The sequence below is a fragment of the Hippoglossus stenolepis genome, chromosome 11 (assembly GCF_022539355.2).
Source record: "Hippoglossus stenolepis isolate QCI-W04-F060 chromosome 11, HSTE1.2, whole genome shotgun sequence".
NCBI lineage: Eukaryota > Metazoa > Chordata > Actinopteri > Pleuronectiformes > Pleuronectidae > Hippoglossus > Hippoglossus stenolepis.
The window spans coordinates 16,230,861-16,253,403 of record NC_061493.1 but is presented as its reverse complement, the minus strand read 5'-3'; the positions used below and the strand labels follow the sequence as shown (position 1 = coordinate 16,253,403).

The window sequence follows — 22,543 nt, the reverse complement described above, 5'->3', positions numbered from 1 at the left end:
TAAAGCTGAGTCAGAGCTGAAGGGTTGTAGGAGTTGCTCTTGACTGACACACAACATTAACCTGTGCACATGTTAAATGGCAAATGCTCAGGCCAACGCAGATATTGAATGATGAATCGCAAACGAAGTTGATGAATCACAGCTTTTTGTATTTTTGATCTGCTTTTGCCGAGCATGAAAAACAGTCAGTAACAGCATTTACCAAAATAAGACTAATCCCATAAAGGACACATTATAACATGCAAGTCGAGCCAGAATACTAAATGATCTGTATTTAAGTAGCACTGTTCTAATCTTGATGACCACTTACAAAAATGTACAATTCAGTTTTACCATTCACACACACACACACACACTTATTCATTCAGTGAATCTGTGTGCCGCTCTTTCTTCATCACACACAGCCACCAGGGGCAATATGGGGTTCAACATCTTGCCATGGGGCACTTCGGCACGTGGAGTGGGGGAGACTGGGATCGAACGGCCGGTTAGTGGGGAACCAGCTCAACCTCCTGACCCACAGCTAAACAAAGCCCAAAGCATCCCAGAGGACGGACTTTTTTTGATTCTGTGAGTGGGAGGAAGTACAGACGCATCATCCATCTTCATATTCTGCTTATGCCACGCAGGGCTCTGACCAACCACTAACAGCACCTTCGTCCCAACCATATGGAAAGTCTGCATACAATAAGACGAGCCTCTTCAACAGCAGCGTGGCCAAAACGTAGACAATAATTACACGGATGGCTTAGCAAGAGAAGAGGAGCAGGCGGATTGGACAAATTGGTGTGTTATGATGAGTGGCAGGGAAGTAGGCCAGCTGAGAGGATGGCAAAACCCATCTGTGATCCTCTCTGGTGGTTATCACCACGAGCCATCCCCACGCTCCAGAAGAAGATGTGGAATGATTGGCTTTCCTTAGACCTCAATACGTCATTGCGACTGCCCTGCTTATAACCTGCCCCGGGCCATATGCTCCTTTCCCTTCACAACACACGTGTCAGAAATAATAACACTGAAAATCTACTCAGCACAGAAACCAAAGAGTAATGTGTGCCCCCCCCCCCTTAATTTGACTCTATCCCTTAAATGATTAGAATGTGACAGTAGCCAAGTCAACATATCAAAAGGCTCATGGGTAGATTGGCTGTTTGCACATTATATCAGGGGAGAAAGTTAAAACTCTTTGGGCATTTGAGCTCATTAAAAGGCAAATATTATATTCATTTCTTATGGAGCGCCATGACCCTCGGGGGTACCTGCTGTCACACACAATGTCCAGATGGCCACAGCCACAGAGCTCGGCCTCACTGATACACAGGTATTAATGCAGTCTAACAGCTGGCTGTTAGTAATACTGAGGGTGGAAGGGCAATAAGTCGAGGCTTTGTCTGCTCGAAGATCAACAGAGCAGACAGAAGGTGAAACTGGCCGACTATCTCTGTATCCAGATGTGTCATTTAACAGCATATCACGATATGGCCGCTGCTCTCTCGTGTGTGTGTGTGTGTGTGTGTGTGTGTGTGTGTGTGTGTGTGTGTGTGTGTGTGTGTGTGTGTGTGTGTGTGTGTGTGTGTGTGTGTGTGTGTGTGCATAATGTCCCGTGTTTGTTTGGCTTACCTGCAGAGATGCATGGTATTGGGAATCCGTCAAGATGGTCCAATGGCAGCGCCGGGCATTAGGGGAAGGAAAGAGAGAAAATCAATGAGGAGTTCGATACATGTTCAGTTGAAAATAAATCAGTTCGGACGTCAGTGGGTTACGCATCAAGACAGCATCTTCCATTATGAATCAATTATATGTATTCTCCTATATGTGTACACTACCCCCAAACCTATCTGCTGATCATTCCAGGGATCTGTGGACACATCCAAACACTGAGGATCACTGAATATTTCAGAAAAAACATTATTACATAAGCGCTGTGGTAAATTAACAGAAATCAGACCTGATATTCTAGGTCTGCTGCCAACACATGTCAATCTTCTATTCTCTGTCGTTCTTGTTTTTCTTGTCAATATGATCCCAGGTTTGTTCTCTTTAGAATCAATTCTCAATCAGCCACCCGATAAGTTTTATTTTCCATTGATGCAATAACCAGTGAGTTCAGTTGACAGTTCAGTTTGTTGATACTTGTTCATGACACTGCAATCAGTCTGCCATAACTCAATAAAGCAGTTGAATAATGTATCTTAAATACCACATGAATAATTCATCAAATCATCACAAAGAAACACGAGGTGTCAGGATATGATTTATCCCCATACGTTTGACATTTTCACATCGGTCATCAGAGATGTTTTTATAGAGTTTAAACTATCTTTCCGTGTGCTGTTCCAGCTCCAGTCTACAAACTCTTAACTGAGGCAGTTGAGTATCCATCTGTATCTGTCTGTGCCTGTCTGTGCCCCCTCCCCTGTGTTTCTATCTAACCTGATAGAAAAAGGCCAGACATGGAGAAGAAAATGCGTCATGTCAAACCACTTTCTTTGTTACTGCCCTGCATTTATAGCTATTTTCTGTCCACCTCAGGTCAGGCTGACTTGATATTACAAGCCACCTTTATCCAAACAATCACACCAGGAGGAGTGCGGAAAGGAAACCATGCTTCTCTACTGCAGGACTTTACAGAAAATGATCGATAATAATCTGCTCATAAAAGGTTTTTTAACATTATGTAACATTTTTAACATTCAATGGGCTCCGTAAAGGTCTTTTTAAACAAGGGAACCGAAAAAATGCTGCTTGGAGTGGGTGTTATTTTCTCCAGATGGACACAAGAAGAAGGACAAGTTATCCAGGATGTTCCAAGTTAGGCTCTGCAGAAACAACCAAACAGACTAAACTGCTTCCATGTTGAGGAAAAATTAATGTGTGCGGTGCCTCCTCTCCTTTCCACCGTACATCCAATAACTCACAGTCATCCAAAACCGCTCCATGTTTGGCCGTGCAGTAGCTATCCCCGTCCTTGAGTCAGTGCAGGCTGAGGTGTTGCATTGCTCAGCACGGGTCATATGCAACCAGGGCAGTTTTCAATGAGTCACTGAGATACCAGTTAATTCACATGCCGCATCATATAATGAGCCTGACTAGTTGTGACGGCAGCAAAGAAGATGTGACTGTGACCAACAGAACCCACAGACCATAAAAATAACAACTGTGGACTAAAACTACAGCTGATACACAGGGTGGTGGATGGTGTTAGTCCTAGTCACTGACTCACTAACCTCACTGAAAATGAGGCCCTGTTCAGACCTGATATTAACAAAAGTCCTGAGAGATCTGATCACCTGACATTAAAATGTGTCCTGAATGTGTCTCCTGTGACCAATTGGGATCTTATCTCACTTTCCAGCTGTGTATGCAAATAATCACATTCATTTTTCAACAATCATTTTTGTTTGCCAAGACCAAACTATGTTGGTTTTACATGATCGTTATGTGTTGGTCGGTGCTGATATTGTGGCCACAAGCAAATCAAATCATATGGACACTGATAATCGTAAAAATACATTTGATTCCTGGTGAAACTGAGACGTCAGCTGAGTAGGCGGTCGGCCCACCATATATGACCCAGGACGCACCAAGGGGTCATCTTCAGATTCCCTGTTTTCACTCCAAAACCCGATGGTATTCAATAGGGGTTGGAATCGCTAGGTAACTAGGATAAGCAACACACACTGTAACTTGTCAATGTCCACATGTGCCATCATTTCAATGTAAAACAACCATTAACTGGCAAAAGTCCAAACTGTAAGTCAATATCGACATTTGGTGCCGTATCGATAATCGTATCTCATGAGTCAGGACAATGATATAATGCCGTATTGATATTTTGCCCCACCCCTTCAATTCCATTGATTAACAATCAATAAAAATGGCTGTAGATTAGTTTTCCAATGATCGACATGTTAATTTATCAACTAATAGTTTAACTAACGCCTGTAGTTATTGTGTGTGTGTCTGCCTCTCACACAGTTCAACCTCCATCTCCCTGTGAACTCACACTGAAATAAAAGAATATGGAAGGGGAATGATTGGATGTTCACAGTCGATTGAAAGGCTGAAATGTCTCTCACTTGTAATTTCCCTGCTGCAAACAGTCCTGTGCCGATGTTCTAGGGAACAAATACCGTGTTGAATTGTCCTGTCTATCCAAACAAATCGGAGCAGTAGCTGTGGCTCACTCAGCCTCAGGTCGACTCGCCCTCTGGGTACTCTATCTGAAGAGATCTGATCCTTCCTTTGTCAGAAATAAGGATGTCTAGTCCTGGACCAGCTGCAAACAAAAGGGTCTGAGGCGGCAGTCAGTGTGATGGGAGGTCAATTATCTGCACAGAGGCTACAGAGATACCGAGAGGAAGAAGAAGAGAAAGAGGGGTGGCTATAATCCTACAAAATGGTGTAGATTGATTGTGCCTGACATGTAGTGTTAGAAGGCATCCTAGACGGCAAAGCCACCCACCCCCTCTATGACCCCAATTCATGATCCTCCGTCACAACATGACACTGCTCCGTCACCTTCTGCGTCCCTACCACCCCCCCTAAGAATCAAACCACAACCCCCCACCGCATCCATCCAGGGGCAAAGGCCTGTGTGTGTGGGGAAATTCACACATCCAGACAACACCACGAACACACTCACGCAGAGCTACTCCAGCCACCTACTAGTGTTACATAACACATGCCACTGCCTACTCGTCCGCCAGCAGATCTGCACTACGCTCAGACAGAGATCTGCATCACCACAGCACCTACACTGCACAAATATTCACCTCACGGTTTCTCTGCGTAGAAAGACACGTGGACAGGTCCTCGGGGCTGCTGATGCTAAATGACCCACGTCTGTCCTGACAACGTAAACCAAGATTTCACTCAGATGGATCTTTCCCAAATGTGACATCTGAAAATGTGATAGCGCGAGTGTGGCCAAGGGATTTGTTTTCTGTGTGGACCACAAATCGTGCCCAAACTCTCCCTCGCCAGCCCACTAAAGGTAGGGTCCTATTTACTAAAAGCCCCATTGGCATGAAGAGACCACAGGAAGATTTTTTTTTTTTATTGTTTAAACAGACAAAATGTGGCTTTGAATTATCTCGGGCCCAGATTATCCGCCAATTTCTTAGGCCAAAGCCAGATTTCATGCCAGATTCTGACAAAACAAACGCTACCCTTTTTTGAGCCGAGGTCTCTCGAAGCCAAATATGTGAAAAGCCACAATTTAGTAGTGAGAAAACCTTCAGAGAGGCCCTAGAAAAACAGCAGTAATGTGAGTTATTGCTCGCTTCAAACCATCTCTTCTTTGGTGCAAGGACTTGCATTAGCAGAGCTCTGCAATTCGACAGCACAGCGCTGCTAAGAAACCAATTTTCTGAAGAAATAAATGTGCTGTAAACGTCTTGCAAAATGGATACAAATGGAGCTCTGTGCTTTAATTCAGCAGCGAGGATGGGGGGGGCATCTCTAGACAACAGTTGGTCCAATTTCACAACAGAATGGGCCCAGGAGCACAGTGGGTCCTGAGATGTACGGTGTGGCATCACGGAGCGCCATAATTCCTCCGTTTTAATTGTGCGGTATTTTATTCGAGGGCAGCAGTTTGTTCCAGTGCACGAACACAAGATCGAGTGGAGAGCTCATCTTCCGAGAACAGCGTCGGGCTGCTGAACAGTGCACTTTTCGCGCCAGGCGCCTCAGCGAGGAAAATAAAATGTCGTCATCCAAAACCGGGGCTGTGGAGAAGCCGCACTGTCACAGCCCTGAGCAAGACTCTGAACAGCTCATATCGAATGGGCTCAGCAGAGAGTCCATTCACACAGAGGACCATACAGTTACTCAGTTTGCAGCACCACCTCATATCAGAAACTCTGAGTTAGGAAAAAATAAATGGTTCACGATGAACACTAACCTTTTTCTTCCAAACCTCCAAAGTAACTTAACTGGCAGGCTGTCGAGAATATGACTCTTATAAACAACTTCTTCAGACTTTATTCACTTCTGTCTTCTGATGTTTGCCGTCGGTCTCTTGTGTCCTGGCATTTTGTGGCTCACAGTAATTTTGGCTGAACCCTGAGATAAATGTGGCGTCTTTTTGCCAGGGGCTCCACTTTTGTAACACTCCAACAAACAAAGAGATATTAACCATTATGCCTCTGGAAAAGTTAGATAATGAGGTTTTTGCACACAATGATGAACTTAGACCCTAAAACCAGATGAGTATATAATATGCCAATGTAATATACAAAATGTGAAAAATCCATTGAAAATGAAGAGAGTCATGAACATTTTAATTGTGTATAGATCTCCTGGCTGTAGGAAGACGCAGCTCCAGCGGCTCATGGCCACAGTTCGATTCACACAGGATTCAAGTGCGAGGTCGTAAAGAAAAACAAAATGCAGTCTGGTCCAATAGAAATGTTTTTATGTTTACCATTGCAAAGTAGGGACTTGAGGTAGTCCTTTATTTATGATAAAAGAGGGCCAATACCATCATTGTGAGGACATTTTGTCGTTCTCTGGGACCCCCCTGACCCCCCGTAAAATCCACCCCTGATTCAACCTTTTGCTCAAAACAAAAAATGTTTTTGGACAATAACAATATTCCAGGGTTTTAAGTATGATCTTATTATTAATGTGTTTATCAGTCAAGCGCAGCATCTGGTTTGTGCACCACTGATGTTAGAGTCTATTCAAAGCTCAATCTTCAAGGTCTTATTGATAAATTACATAAAGGAAACAAACACCAATCCAGACATGCAAAGAGTGAAGAACATTAAGCCACATAGCCGCTGCAGGAAGAACATCTTTACAGCTCGGAGGCGAGGTCCTGTGATTTTTTTAAGAGGCCATTCTGAAAACCCCTCAGATGTCGGCTCCAAAATGGGAACCGCTGTGTTCCAAGAGGGGGCTGTACACGCAGTTCACATACCCCACCAGTCCTGGGTCACGGCCAGGGGGATTCAGCAGTGGAACAACTTCAGCTTATTCCATTCAGAGAAAGCAGGAAACAGGGGTATAAACACTAAATGTGGGGGGTCACATTACACTTCCGCTCTAATGATTCCCACAGAATAAAACATCTCCTCACAACAAACCCTCCACCAGAGTTTGGTTATGATTCACAAAACAAGTGACTAAAATATCACAGCTAATCCAGACGTAAGCTGAGTAACAGATGCTCCAGCACAGACTCAAACTTTAATATTTATTAAAACCAACTGTCCGCAGCACTCCCCCACATGACGTGTTCTTTCCCCACAATCAGCTAAAATAAACTAGAAAACACAAACATGTTGCTTTATAGTGAACTGTTTAAAGACAGCGAGCACAAGGCCGGAGGACATGTCGAAACACCATCAAAACAATGACATGTACTAAAGGAATGTAGGACCTGTTTGATAACAGTCAGCTGGCACATGTTAAACACACCAGACTGACAACAGGCCTCACCTCAGGAACGTAGTGCTGCCAACACTTCAACTATTCTCACTTCAATTAGGATAAACTAAGGAGATGTAACATAATATAAACAGAGAGGGTTTTCTATTCACAGCCAAGTGTAGGAGCAAATGTCAAACTGCTAAATACACATTAAGCCTCAACTACTATAAATAAACCATAGTGGCCATTTGAACTTGCTTTGATGTCTTTGATTTTAGAACCTCCATGTTTACGGAGGTAGTTCTGCCAGATAATGAACACTACAGCTCTTCAGAACAGTGAGACTTTCATGAAAAACTCCACAAGCCTCATGTGGAAACAAACAAACTGGGGGCACGTCCTTGAAGATTGACTGATGCAGGAGAGAGAGAGAGAGAGAGAAAAAACGGCGACATGTCCCTGAGCTCTTGAGGGAATTACATTGAATTTTCCAAGGCCCTGCAACCTTTAAATAGTCTGCGTGTTCTCAATTACATGGCACTTCAAGAGCAAGAGTAAAAAAGCCTTCTGACACCAAAGCTATAGCTTGCATACTGTAGTCTGCAGAACTACGGCCTCTCACACTGCAGGCCACACTTCCTCTATCTGGCCTTTTCCTATTCAGAGGAGAAAATGTGCTCCCCGAGGGCCAGAGAAGTCCTTGTTTGATTATTCCCTTCAAAGAGAAAAGACCACTGCAGCTTATTTTTTTCCTAAAGAAGAAGGTAACTAAAACAATATCCCTGCTTGCTTTTCTGAAGAGCGTTTTCTGAAAATGCTCCTGCTTTCCCAGCTCATTGCCACGATTCAACATTCATCCCCCAATCAAATGAGGTCTGAGTCCACCCAAAGTTACGTTTTCTATCATGAGGACACTTCATTCTTCACCATGATCCTCTAACAGTCCCCAACCTGGATGAGGCCTGAATCTTCCCACAGTTAGTCACGGGACTGCTGGCAGGCTGAGGGGACTTGGAGGCATATGCGCATTTCCATCTGTTGCTCACTCACTGCTTTCCAAACCCCTTCCTCTGTCAGCAGCCATCTGTTTCCAGCCCTACCCCACTGGCAGGAAACATGAGCACTTCCACCGTAGGATACGGATGATGCACAAATTAAAAAAATAAAAAAGAGAGAGGAATAGCCTATGGCAACATTTATTTTAACAACCGTCTCTGCCTTAAAAACAAATACTGTAAAAAGCGGATGTTATGAATATCACAAGACAATCACTTGACAGAGTATTAATGTGCAGCTATTTTGACAATTGTCTTTCTTTTAACAAAAATGCCAAATATTTGCAGAAGTCTTTGAAAAATATGACGTTTTACGTTGTCATACAACTGTTTTTTTGTATTTTGAACTGTTGAAGAACCGTGGGAAATAAAAACATGATTATTTCACTGTTTGCAGATGTTTTAAAACAAAACAATTAACCTGGAAAATATTTGGCAAAATAATTAATACTGAAAATGAGAAATAGTTACAGGCTAATTGCTAAATTGGGCTAAAATGACATCTGCAGTCTTAGGTGAGGTCTTGTAATTGCTTGTTTTGTCTTACAAAGAGTTATTGTCATCATTGAGTGATTCCACTGTACTTGGAGTAAAAAGACTGTTTGATGGTGAATACTATACAATAGAGGAGTAATACTGACTCATTAACACACAGTATTGCATGTACTATATTATAGCACACTGCCATTTGAATTGTTAAAGTCCCATCGTTACAATTTCACAAAAACACGTCTCTTATTCTGTATTGAAAACCCAGTCACTCAAAATGAACTCGGCACAAAAATCCAATGGCTCTTCCCCTCAATGAAACATTAGATCCTAACTACTCCACATGAGCCATTAACAATGATGGAGAGAAAACAACCCTCTACTTTCTGCTCATGAGAGATTAGGACGAGCCTACTCTAAATTTCTCTTTGAAAAAAAAAAAGAAAAAAAGGCTGACCTGCTCGCTCGGCCGCCATCCCCTCATTCAGAACACAAGAAAAAAATTAGCTGTCCATCAATGGGAGAGAGAGGGAGCGCCTTTGTTCACTGGCACAATGGAGGACATTCTGCTGTGGAGGATAGTGTCACATTCAATAAGCCAGTGCTGTGGCGCTGCAGCGGGGCGAGGACAGTAGGGCTGATGCAGAAATGGCACTCTGACCCCCGCAGACCTCCCAGACCCTCACACCGAGGCTCTGTTTACAGCTCACCAGCCCGGATCACCTCTGACGACCCGCGGTCAAGAGTCGTTTCAATGGGGATGTAATGAGCTGCACGAGGGGAGAGAAACTGTCCGGGCCAATCACAACACAGGGAGTCTTTTGAAAGAGAGGCATGTGCAAACCCTGTTATCTGGTGTGCATCTGTCGGGGTGGGGGGGGGGGGGGGGGGGGGGGCGTCTGTTACAACTACTCTCCCCAGAATAAACCTGTGACGTGCACATGTGGAGTGTTTTTCTTTTTTTCCCTCCAACGCTGGACACAAGGATTAAAACATGGCTGAAACATGATACTGGTCGTGCACAACGCTGCAGTGGTTCGGCTGCTACAGTATAGCTACCGAGGATCTGACAATTTCTTCAAGCCAGCGGCTAAGCAAAGGAAGATTTGACCTTCATGCACGTTTGTGGTGTTCAGATTGATCCGTGTTACGTCCCATCACCAGATTCGACTCAGGGCTTGACAGTGGTGCCCCAGACCTCTGAGATGTGAGATACAGCTCAGCGGCTTTTCACCCACCTCAGGAACTGGATCAATCTTTTATTACAACACGCATGCAACTGAAATTAAATGTGTACTTTCTACTTTTCAGAAATATTCACCAGCAGCAAAATAATTACGTCCTCGAGGCCCATCAGTCTCAGACATGTGCCACTCCCTAACATCCATATAGCTCAGCATCTACCTCAACAGTTGAATATTTAGTTGAGTGGCGTGCATTTATTTATTTTCTCTCCATGAGTAATATGAGAAGCAAAATACCCCTCTCATGTCTGTGCATCAATTATTGAGCTAAAGAGTATTTTTTCCATATAGCTTACCTTGATATAAAGACTGGAAGCAGGTATAAACAGCTATAGCCTGGCTTTGTCTGAAAAACATTCAGATCAACACCTCTAAATCTCACACGCAACTCAGATCACGTATAATTCTCACCGTTTGCAGTTTTACACGGAGTTGCATGAATTTCCTGGTGAACTACTACCCAAAACAAGTTGTGGAGTTTTGTCAAAATGAATTCTCTCCATTCGCTTTCCATTTTTTTGGGGGCCTGGACATTTTCGGCAGGAGATTGACCGGGTCCGACGCGTTCACAGCAACAGGAACATTCAGGCGAGGGGTGGTGCCTGAGTGGAACATGCAGGGGGCAGGACAGGATGTGTAACACTGTTTAAAAAACACTGACACTGGCGTTGATCCTTATCACGAATAGCTTTCGAATCTCGTCTTTCCAAGCTGACATCTTTGTCACTGTCTTCTACGTGCATGGCAACTCTTTTTCATCCCGAGGTATCTGTATTCTTCCAGTTTCACTAGTGTTGCAGCATCATCATAAACACACCCACTCTGTCGCTGGTAATTGTCCTGCTGTGTTTTCACAAGGGCTCACTGGGACAGTTTCCAGATATTTTACTAGGGGCCTGGCAGGAACGGTTCCAGAAAATGTCCAGAGAGCATCTGACTCGGATATTTGCATCCTCAAATACAGCCCCTCTTGAAAAACAGCTTTAGAGATTGCAAAGGTAGCTGTTTACACCTGCTTCTAGTCTTTATGCAATGTACAGTGTCTCAGTAGAATGGGAAAATAATTAGTATCTAGTTTCTGTGCTGTGTATGTGGCTCAGCACACACAGAAAATGAAATAGGGAGCCAACAGGCCATGGTTGGACCTCCTCCATGCTTCACAGATGTATTTGTGTGAGGCTTTATTTGGGCACAAGATCTACAACTAGTAAATACTTACTGAGCTGCTCCACTCTGCTCTATAAACACCAGCGTTCCACATTAACAGCAATTTACATTGACACACCGTGTAGGAGACGCAGCTGGTGGTATTGACGAGACATTTCTAACTCTACAACAGTTTCTAGTCCATATTCACAGATACAGTTTTGAAATATAATGAGCTCATTGTGCAGATTTCTCCTGACACAGATGGCCCCGCACTGACAAGGTCCCGTGCATGAGAGCCAATTCAAACCCCGCAACCATGCACACATCAATGGAAAACCTCCAGAAACCCGGCCTGCATTTATCTGGTACTACACTCACCATCATGAATCTTGAATTAAAAGCTGCAGCCTGACAGCATGTGGTCAATGAAAACAGTGTTAATTAAGATGTTTCTGTTTCAGATCTCGGTGGTCATGGGGAAATGAATCGTGCTTTCTGCGGCAACGGAAAGATGCATTATCATAATTGTCTGCTTGTGATTAGCAGATGAGCGCTCTGCTCATGCCCTCCTTGGTGATTGAGGACAAGAGAGAAGAAGTGTGTAACAGGGAGCTGCTTGCATGCCACACAATGCCAACAGAGGGCTGCGAGGCTTCAGTCTGTGTGCTTTTTGTATCTCCCCGCGTCGTCCCTGCTGCTATTTGAGCACACAATGTCCCATTGTGTAAGCTTATTAGTCCTTTCTTGAAATCCCAAGAACCCCTCTTGAGTAGCAGTGGATTTACATTGGACAGTCAGTTGGACACATGAAAGTCAGTTGGGGCTTTTGTTGCAGCTTTATGAAAAACAGCAGCTCCTCAAGACACAAGAAAACATTACAACAAAGTAAACCCACAACACTAGGGGTAAGAGAAGTCCCCTCACAATACACACAGGTCAGTGTCCTGAAATCATCCCCCGCTGTGAACAGAGAGCAAAGCAAACTCGAGGCTAAAAGTGTAAAAATGTCCCTGTCCATCACTGACCTGTGCAGTTATTGCCCTTTGCAATACATCAACATACACTACAGTGCTTTTGTACTTCATATGCTTCTAAATGTACAAAAACAAAAAAAATCAAACTCATTCTATACAGGTTGGGCAGGAATATAAATTAGGGTAGAAGAATCAGAGCTCCAATTGCAAATAGAACCAAAGGAAACTATTCCCAGGACATAGTCTTGTTAATGGAACGCTCCTCCACTTTGAAATGAATGGCTAAAAATATAACTGGAATCAGAGTATAGATGCCATCTCTGCAGCTGCCTCCGAGTGATGTGGATTTTTACTCCTCATATGAAGTGACCCTCCAATCAATTCCCAGAGCAAACCTGGTCCACAACTCAAGTTCAAGGTTTAAACAGCAGAAGACACCGATTCAGTTTGGAGCCTGTGAGAAACATATTTACACATAATATTCATTCATTCTTCTGTAGAAAATGTACCTGCAATTTCAAACATTACACTGGTGCATTATGAGAACTCTTTCCTTAGCTTTACACAGAAAATGAGCATAATTGAACTTTGCAGACTATAATTATGCCTCAACATGAAAGGCCAGGCACTATTTATACAGCCATGCGCAGAACATTTGGTGGAAATGTTTACCTCACACTTCCATTGCTATTTACGTCCCGTTTCTCCCCATGACAATGTGTGAGTCATTGGAAGGAGTTTAACTTGCCATCAGCTGATCACTGCCGGGGAGCAATCCTCAGATGCACTTGCATTTCTTGACAGACAGCTGAAAATTCATCTGCGGCAAACCTCACGTTCCCCCTGCATCATCCATGCCACGTTACAGTGAGGCTTTGAGATGGGGAGGGGTTAGGGCCGGACCCTGTAATGTCTGAACACTGGGATATCAAGAGAGATTCGGCTGTCATTGAAGAGGATGCTTATTCTACACATTTCAATGCAGACAACTAAATTTAGTTTTTATTCTCTTAAACTGCATGTAATTGCAAGAATTCAGATTTATTTTCTAATTCAATCTTTATATCACTTTCTATTATTACTCATTTCCAAAAAATCAATGTTCCGAATTGTGATCAGTTCAGCCCTGAATTGCATCGTAGAAACTGTGAATATATTTATAATTATTTGGCGGGATCAAGCTGTTTGCTAATCTGTTGGTTAATGTGTTTGATGATGTATTTTAAAATGCTGATGGTTTTCCATCTTGGTAAAATGTATGTATGAGCTGGTTTCTCATATACAGATGAAGCCATTCCCAAGATTTATTCATAAGTCATTTAGGGTCAGAGGTCACAGATGTTTGGAACCACAAGTCTGTTTTACCAACCAGGTAAAGAGGGCAACTTAAGTCCCAAGTTCACTACGTGTCAGTTGCTTTTTTGCTTATGTCATTACTTGAAAAACGTCAGAGAATTGGCACCACTTGAATACACCCGCCTCCTGGCTTGTTACGTTATCTCATGACCCAGAATCTGGTTCAAGCACCTCTATTTGCTATTCACACAGTTTGCTATTTGCTCATGTCGTGTGTTTTCCCGGTTTAAGCTGTGCACCATCAAATTACCACAAACTAACAGAAAATCTAAGGTCAGGTTTTCCAGTATTGGAGGACTGGTGCGTGTCTACGAGGCGGCCATCTTTAGCTTGCTCTGTGTACTGTTGGAAATGGAAGGCAGCAGGGGCCCAGCAGTAAATATTAGGCCCCCCTCACAGCGAACCAAACGATGTTTGTTCAAGCTTCTTAGATTAGTAGTGAAATACGTAGCTTAAGACTTTAACAGTCAATCCACTTACCATAAACTTATCTCTAGTTGGCACTGCCATTAAGCTCACACATTTTTTTGCCTGGTCATTATCATCACAGCTTATTCAATCCCAAAAAATAGGCGTCAGTTGCCTTGTATCCACAAGAAAAGACAAAAGAGAAAAACAAGCCATCGCTTGTTCTTGCACATTATTTGTAATTGTAACAGGGGCTGGTTCACAGAAACCACACAGCAGCAACCTGCATATCAATCACTGTGAAGGGAACAATGTGAGGCAGACAACAACAACAAACCTAACAACAACCAGCATGGTGTGCCATCATCATATGAAGCTCTTATTACTCAACAAAGCAACAGCCAGGCCTAAATAACGATGGGAATTCATTTTGTAAGGGCTGTAATTTGTATTCACTCTCTTCAGCATTTTCAGCTAAATGCATGAGCTGCTGGTTCCTTAGCAACAGAGTCTGCAATGATGCAAGTTTGAGGAGGAACAGATTCTGCAGATCCATGGCGCAGGTGAGGAGAAGTTGGCCAACGTCTCCTGTCGCAGTCCGAGTTACAGTTATTACATTAGATCTGAGAGCAATTACAATGTTTATGTGAGAGGGAAATCAAGATGTTCTGAGCCTTTAGACACACTGCATGCTCAGGAATATCAATTCAAAACCATTCTCCATATTTCACCCTAACCATGTTACAATGTGATAAATACATATATCAGTTTACTTTTGCTTTTCTGGGCCTATTTTTTGTTTGCCAGTGGATTTTTTTGGCTTCAAGGTTAAATATTTGTCAGTTCAACGTTTGGTATAAGCCGGCAGCATCATTTTGTTTTTATTGCCGAGCATGGACAATTTGACAACCTACTGGGGGAATGCTATATCCTCAGACATAAACGGTAAGCATCAGCTTAAGTGTTTTGGAATCAGAGAGTCAGAGCATTTTTCTGATCCTTTGCACATTTCCAATCATCACATCGAGCGAGAAAATTGCGATGTCACTGAAGCCGTTTTCAGAAAAAGAGAAGACTTGGGGAGATTGTTTGAGACAGACGCTTTCACAACAACAGGAAAATGTCCCAGGTCGTTCAGGTGAGGTGTGGCACCTGAGCAGAGAATGCAGGAGGTAGGACATGACGTATGTGCGGGAATCACGCGTTTTTGTTTACAGCACATCACGTGGTTCTTATCACCAAAAGCTCTTGGATCTAACTGACTTTCCAAATTTACATCTACATCAGCATCTTCTACGTATACGGCACCTGAGATATTTGTAATCTTTTCCTTTTTTTTCCAAATGTAGTGCCGGTCACGTGTTAGAAACGTCATCAATGAGCCCACTCACTCGTTTGCGAATGCACTGGACAATATTCTGCTGTAATGGGCTTACTGGGGGCCTGGCAGGAAAGACTCTTGAGAATGTCCAGAGAGATTGACTTGGACATTTGCTGTCTCACACAGCCCCTTTCAGGAGAATGTCCGGAATTCAGTGCATGTCTTGCGGCAACAAGAGGGATGAGCTTCTTCACCAAGAGAAGCTCCAGTAAAACAGTGGTGTTGGCTAGTTGGCTGTATATATTCAGACGTTAACACAATATCCTAAAGTTAAAGAGATCCTCAACCTAAAAACAATACTCACCCATTATCACACTATATTTCAATGCCACAAAATTACTCTCTTACTTTCCGAGTGTATGAGACCTGACAGTGAAAGAGCGCTCATTTCCTTTGGGTCAAGTGTTTGCTAATCGTTTAAGAGGAACAAACAAAATGTTTGGATGAAAACTGTTTTGTGAATGAAGTGTGCAGCACTCGTCTGTTTCTAAGAAAGGAACATCTAAGAGATAACTCATAAAAGGCTCCACTGTTACCCCATCAAGACGCAGAATAAAGACAGGCCTTCACTAACTCAATTATGCAACCAACCCAAGACATCAGATAAATAAGAAAACTGAAATTCACCCTCTACCCTAAAGGAAATGAGTTGATCATATATCATCACGAGGATGACATTCATTTCCATTGTGATTGGTCTTATTCCATCACTCTACAACACTAAATATGTGTTTAGTGTTAGTTTAAAGTGACAGTTTCCCCAATAAATCCTAAAGAATAACCAGTGACTATGTTCACATGGACAGCAATATTCCAACTATTGACTATATTCCGAATAAGACATTACTGCGATGATGATATTTACATGAGTTGCTTACAGGATATTCCATTCATACTCCCATCTACATGTTACAGAGCATAGTCTAATTATGTCAACATTACATCCACTATGTCATAGTTATGTTGTTCCCTCCAGAATGTCAAAAGCCAAACCTGAAATAGTTTAATGCACGATGCTTCCATGTTCCCTTTTGAGTGTTTTCTTTCGAACTTTGCGAAAGCGTCAACTCCTCCTTATTCCTCCATCTTGTTTACACTTGAGCTCAGGGCCCGAGTCGTCAAGCAGCTGGTAACTGACATATGTCCATGTCACAAAACGCTGCTAAGACTTCAATGGGACGTTATATTGCAACTAAACGTATACACGTCGACAAAATTCCACTAAGATCGGAATAAGAATTTTATTTACCAGTACAATACAAGGAAATTCAGTTTGAAGCCGTCCTGTAGCTGCTCATTATAATAGATTGAAAGAATAAACATACCATACAAACTAAAAAACAATCTAAAGATATGAATAAGTAAAAACTAATCAAATAATATATACATAGTACAATGTGCAATGGTGTAGCCACACAATAGTTTACATGTCCATGTATGACCTTATTAGGGTTATGGTAATCATGCTGTTTACATGGCAGCTTCTTATTCAGACTTCTGTCTTAATCAGGTTAATATTGGAATATTCTTGTCCATGTAAACATGTCTAAAGCTGCTTGTGTATACATTTTTCTATATAGAGGAAATATTGTCTAGATCCTCTCTGACAGTCTTATGGTCCGCTGATAACAATTATATATTACAAATCTACATTTACTGATAAGTGTTGCCTTTTTCCTTTTAAGTTGCATTATCTTGTTAAAATTCAACAACATTTCCCATGAGTCTTTGCCACTGGTTTGCTGGACGTGCTTCATGGGAGCTGTAGTTGTTGAATGCTGACCAAACTACCCATTGCTATGTATTAGAAAAATGACTCAAATTGTACTTTCCATTACAGCTGAATACTAAACAATACCCCTGCTATTTCACTGTCAACTCATAATTTACAGCAACAACAAATCAGTCGAGCCAATCTCCATCATTTTCCTTAAAATCTAGAAACATAATAAATCAAACGTGTCTGATTTTCATGTGCTATCACTGGATAACATTGGAACCTATGGTGCACAGCTGCTATGACACTCCTCCAGACCATGACAGCTGATTTTGATCGGCAGTGGTGGACCCTGACTGCTGTGTCAGTGTGGGTGACTTGAAGAAACCGCTGCCATGATTTAAGACACTCACATGTCAGTGCGTGATGCTCCTTCCCTCTGGGATTTGACGGGCTGCTGTGGTTAGTTTCCACGTACATGTGTGGTCCAGCTTCACAGCCACTGTCGTCATCCCTCGGACAGGTCATGACATTTGGACTTGACTTCCAGGGTGACAGAGAATGTGCCCGGTGATGACTGCAATGCCATCCCTATAGGGATCATTATTTCCTCAACGCTGCTCCCAGTCTTAGAGAGTGTGTGCCTCTGCATTGTCCAATCATCAGGATACTTTGGTGTAACATTTGGCAGCTCCTCTTTCTCTGGCGTGGGTTCAAAATAAAATAAGGGACCCTCACTGGAGGTCAGACTTTAGCGTCCTCTTCTTGAAGCAGCAGCAGGCACAGGCTGCCTCTCCTGGCTGCAGCTGAGCATTTCCTTGTTACCACTGCAGTGCACGGGGGCAATTCAGCCCATAGACAGGACAATGAGATCTGCTACGCCCCCCCAACCTCAAAGTGTGAATGTTGACACTGTGCAATGAGCCCGTGACAATGTTTCCAAGTGTGCGTAAAAGGAAAAGAAGGAAAAGGAGACCCCCCTCTTCTCCCTTTCTTTCTCCCTCACACAACCACCCCACTATCCCCCCCCCCCAGCCCTTAATGAATGAAAGGTAGCACTCGACAGTGAAAAGCCAGTATGGTTCCCTCCCCTCACCTTCAATGGAGATTACATGCTCCCGGATCTGGTTCTGCAGGGCCAGGTCGTCGATGCGCTCGATCAGGTCGTAGATGGCGTAAATGTTCGGGTGGACGGACTCGAACCGATGGATCTCTGCCCTGATGGCCGCTGAGTTGGACAAAACAAACTGCGAGCTGGGCTGCGCAGCCTGGCCCGAAACTGTCCCCGAACCGAACTGGCCGGCCCCCGAGCTCGCGGACGATCCGGATCCGAACTGGGACGGGATGGACTGGGGCACCGGGACGGGGACGGGCGCCGGGACCGTGCCTGGAGTGGGCATGGCCGGCTGGGACTGCTGCGAGATACCGGACACTGGGACGCTCGACTGGAAATTCATCTCGGGGTTTGTCTCGGAGCGACTGCAACTCTTTCTCAACGCGAATGTGCGAGAGTGGAAATCAGGAACAAAAGAAGTCCGCGCGAACTGATGGGCTGGGACACGATCTGCGCGCGAGCATCAATAGTTGGTCTCCGATTGCAACGAAACGCGGCTCGTGTTCATATCATCAAAACTTGACTGTGATTCATTTTTCGTTATTGGCCAGATCTGTCCAGGGCCCTTTCTGTCTGTGGCCGAACCCGCGGTGCCTCACCACTTGTCTGGGACACTCCTTCACGGGCTGCACCGCCGTGTTGTGGTCTGAACCCGGTCTTCCTCTGTCTGAAGGAGACAATGGGCTCCTGGTCCGCAGCCTCGAACGCGTTGTCTCTGCGCTGAAATGAAATCGCGTTCAGTCCTCTCTGGTCCAAGTGGTCCCTGCCCAGCGCCCTCCTCCTCCTCCGCATGCTGCAACGTCACCCATCACGTAATTGTACTTGAGATGGGGGAGGGTGTGATTGGAGATCTGGTGGAGGGAGAGAGAGTGGTGGGGGATGGCAACGTGCACATCATTATAATAACCTACCTGACAGTTATGCAACTGTTAAAACAAAACAACAACTGGCCGCTGCAAGATGCTCGAGAAGATGCTGCAGCCACATTGCAGATGACATTTGTGGTTGTTGTTATTTGGCTTTGAAGCAAACAAACACAAGTGATTGTTTCCCACGCAGGCCCACACATTCACAGCCATCTGTGCACGCGTACGTGGACGTGCAGTAACTTGTCAGATAAGATAAGATAAGATAAGATAAGATAAGATGAGATAAGATGAGATAGGATAAGATGAGATAGGATAGGATAAGATAATCCTTTATTAGTGCCACAATGGGGAAACTTGCAATCAGTAAGTAATAATAAGTAACATGCAAAAAAGTGTACTTGAGTGTAAGGAAATATAAAAAATATAGAAAAATATGGCTGGAATAAAATCTAGTATATATATATATATATATATATCCAGCGTAAAGACAAGAAACCAGCGTAAAGACAAGAAACATAAGTAGAGTGTGAGAATATGTTCAGTGAATGGATTGCACATGAACCATTGTATTGCACAGACAGAATGAATATTGCACAGTTAAGAGAGAATTGATGTTCTGCTGTGGTTCTGTCTTTTGGATAAACACCACACTTATAGCAAAGCACAAAAGGCATCAATATATATAGATAGTTTACCAATAATTTCATTAGTTATCATATTTTTGGAACAAATCTGAATGTCTTACATTAAAGGTAGCCCCTCTTACATTAAATGTAAATTAGAAGTGGAATGATATGGGTCAGTTATAAAGGAGGAAACAGAGCCACCTTCTGGTATTAATGTGCTTTACAACAACAGCTGTTAAAGGCTCTATGACTGTCACAGTCAGTCAAGATTCTGGATGGTGGGTTATTGGTGTGGTGTGGTGTGGTGTGGTTATCGTGTGATATGGTATGGTATTGTATCTAATAGTGTGGTGTGGTGTGGTTTGGTGTGGTATAGTTATGGTATGGTGTGGTATGGTAGGGTATGTTGTTTTGATGCAGGAAACTTACTGCCAAAATGAAAAAAATAAATGTGTAAAAGATGATTGAAAATAAGTAATGTATAAAACTATCAAGTGTAATGTAGCTCAGTGTCTATACAAGTAAGATATGTAGCAAAAAATATAAGAATACAGAGGAATAAACTACAACGTAGACTAAAATAGAACCCCAATTTGAAGAATGTCATGACAGCTATCCCTCAGTCAACGGTGAGTTTTTAAATGTGCTGAAAACTCACTGTTTGCTACACACTGTCAGAATGTGAAGCAGATTATATTTATACTTTTATTTATATAACAATGAACCACTTCTGCAACACACTGCATGTCATGTCCTCTCTGTTCCCAATCTTCAGCCTACTGCCTCCATCTGTTGACCACATTTGGAACTCCTCCTCTCAAACACATCACTGTCATCATCCCACAGCACTCCATGTTATTATGCAGGTAATTCCCTGGTTCGTTATGTATGTATCTGACAAATGATAATGTTGGCACTGCTATTATGGGCTATGTTTTCATCCAGGCACCTGGTGACACACACAGGAGTGGCCTGCAGGGCTGACATGTCATGACAACTGCAACTATTCAACACAATAACTGAAAGACTCAGAGTGATGTACTGTGCGTCACACCGCTGTGCGTTTCTCACGGTGTTGCATAACAGAATATATTAAATAGTCATTAATGTTCAAGTCTCATAATTTTTACATCCATTTTTATGAAAAAGTTCAAATTAATCGAAAAGAGATTAAGTGATAAAACTTTGTGTTTAGTGCTGATGAGCAGTTCTCCTCTTCCTCTCAGTAAAATATTAAAGTTTAGCCCTGGTTCACAGCACAATGGCTTCAGCATGTTAAGCGTTTCATGTCACAATTGAGTAATCTAGTTTCTTGCCCTAAATGATCTGCGAAAGCCTGTGAGAGCTGCCCCGGGACACTGGAAGTTATCATGAATACTAGAACAGCCCAGTTCCTCTGTTGAGCACAGAAATATTTATGAAACGTCTAATTTACTGCTGGGTTTTTTAACTTGCAGACATGAAGCTGAAATACAAATTGACAGGCTGAATTTCTTCCTTCTCCTTGTGGCCAAAACCTCCATGCGAACCATTATTAAAGCCTCACGATCAAACCACTTCAGATGGAGGATATTTCCCTCCCTGATCACTTGTTTTGCTGGAGACAAGATGGAGCCGCTCTTTAATCACTGCATTTTTATCCACCAACCACAGTTAGAAACATCCTCTGGCAATGAACCGTACATACTGGGTGAAATGAAGTTATTTAATTATTGATCATATAATATACCCACAGCTGTAAGGCACATAGGCTGCTGAACAATGGAAATAATATTCAAGAAGTACCATCCCATTAGTATCATTTCATTTATTTATTATTTGTCTTTTTTCGTGCTGTTATTTTTATTTCATATTGATCCAATGTGCCTATTATCTATTTAAACTGTTTGTCAAAGTGACCATTGATTTTTGTTTGGTAAACCTTTACACCGATACATTTTAATTTGAACTAGTATCTCTTAAATTCTTGTTCTCAGTGAGACTACACATTTAAATGAAGGAATAAGTAACTAAGAGTTTGTGAGGAGCAGCCAATGTTCATCATGTTCACGTGGAAGCTCATCTATGACTTAATGAATGTGATTGAAATGCAATCTGAACCACACAGAGCAAAGTAATATTGTAGTTATAGTAGTCTTTAGTTAGAAACTTATTGTGTCCTCATTCTGATTATGCCTGTTCTGCTTAGTACAGTGGTTTGTCAACCAAACTTAGACAGAAACTGCAGGTGATGCCAAATAATGTTATTGGCTCTTTGTTAAATGCATCCCCTCGTACTCATATTGAGGAATTAAAAAAAGTAGGACTGCTGCCAGTACAACTCAGAGTAGAGGAACAGAAGCTGAATCATATGTTCAATAGTATTATTGGTTATGCTCCTAAATACTTGTGCTTTCAGATGACAGTGGTTCATTCTCATTTTATCCATAATACCAGGGCCAGTGTATGCTCATGTATAATGCCCAGAGTAAATCCTGTAGCCAGGGGCTCCTTTCTTTTACACTGGTGGCTTGTTATAGCCTTTCGTTCAAATCAAGCTCTTACATCTAACAGGAGCTTTTAAAAGTCAGGTCAAGAGTTTTTTATGGAATAGGGTTATAGATATCTGATTTAATATGCATCACATTTTTATTTCGGCTTTTCCTTATTGATGTGGAAGGATTTTTTCTTCTAGCATTTAATGGTACCTATTAGGATTTTAAGATTATTTTGTTTTTAGATCAGTTCCTGTTAAATGTTTTGGTGTCTTTTTTACGTTTGTTTTTGTCTTGACATCATGGG

The 22,543-nt window shown here is 42.6% G+C and overlaps 1 protein-coding gene across 2 annotated transcripts in view; it reads right to left on the bottom strand.

Moving 5' to 3' along the window:
• agap3 (ArfGAP with GTPase domain, ankyrin repeat and PH domain 3) overlaps positions 1–19,067 on the bottom strand; it is a 117,530-nt gene extending 98,463 nt beyond the window's left edge. Inside the window, exon 1 of one of the 2 annotated variants that reach the window (XM_035169608.2) lies at positions 18,250–19,067. In XM_035169608.2, the coding sequence (XP_035025499.1) occupies positions 18,250–18,610 (361 nt within the window). In that variant the 5' untranslated portion in view covers positions 18,611–19,067. Of the gene's footprint in view, positions 1–9,381; positions 9,678–18,249 lie in introns of those variants that run through there. The other variant, XM_035169610.2, reaches the window with a different exon arrangement.
• Positions 19,068–22,543: the final 3,476 nt, after the last annotated feature.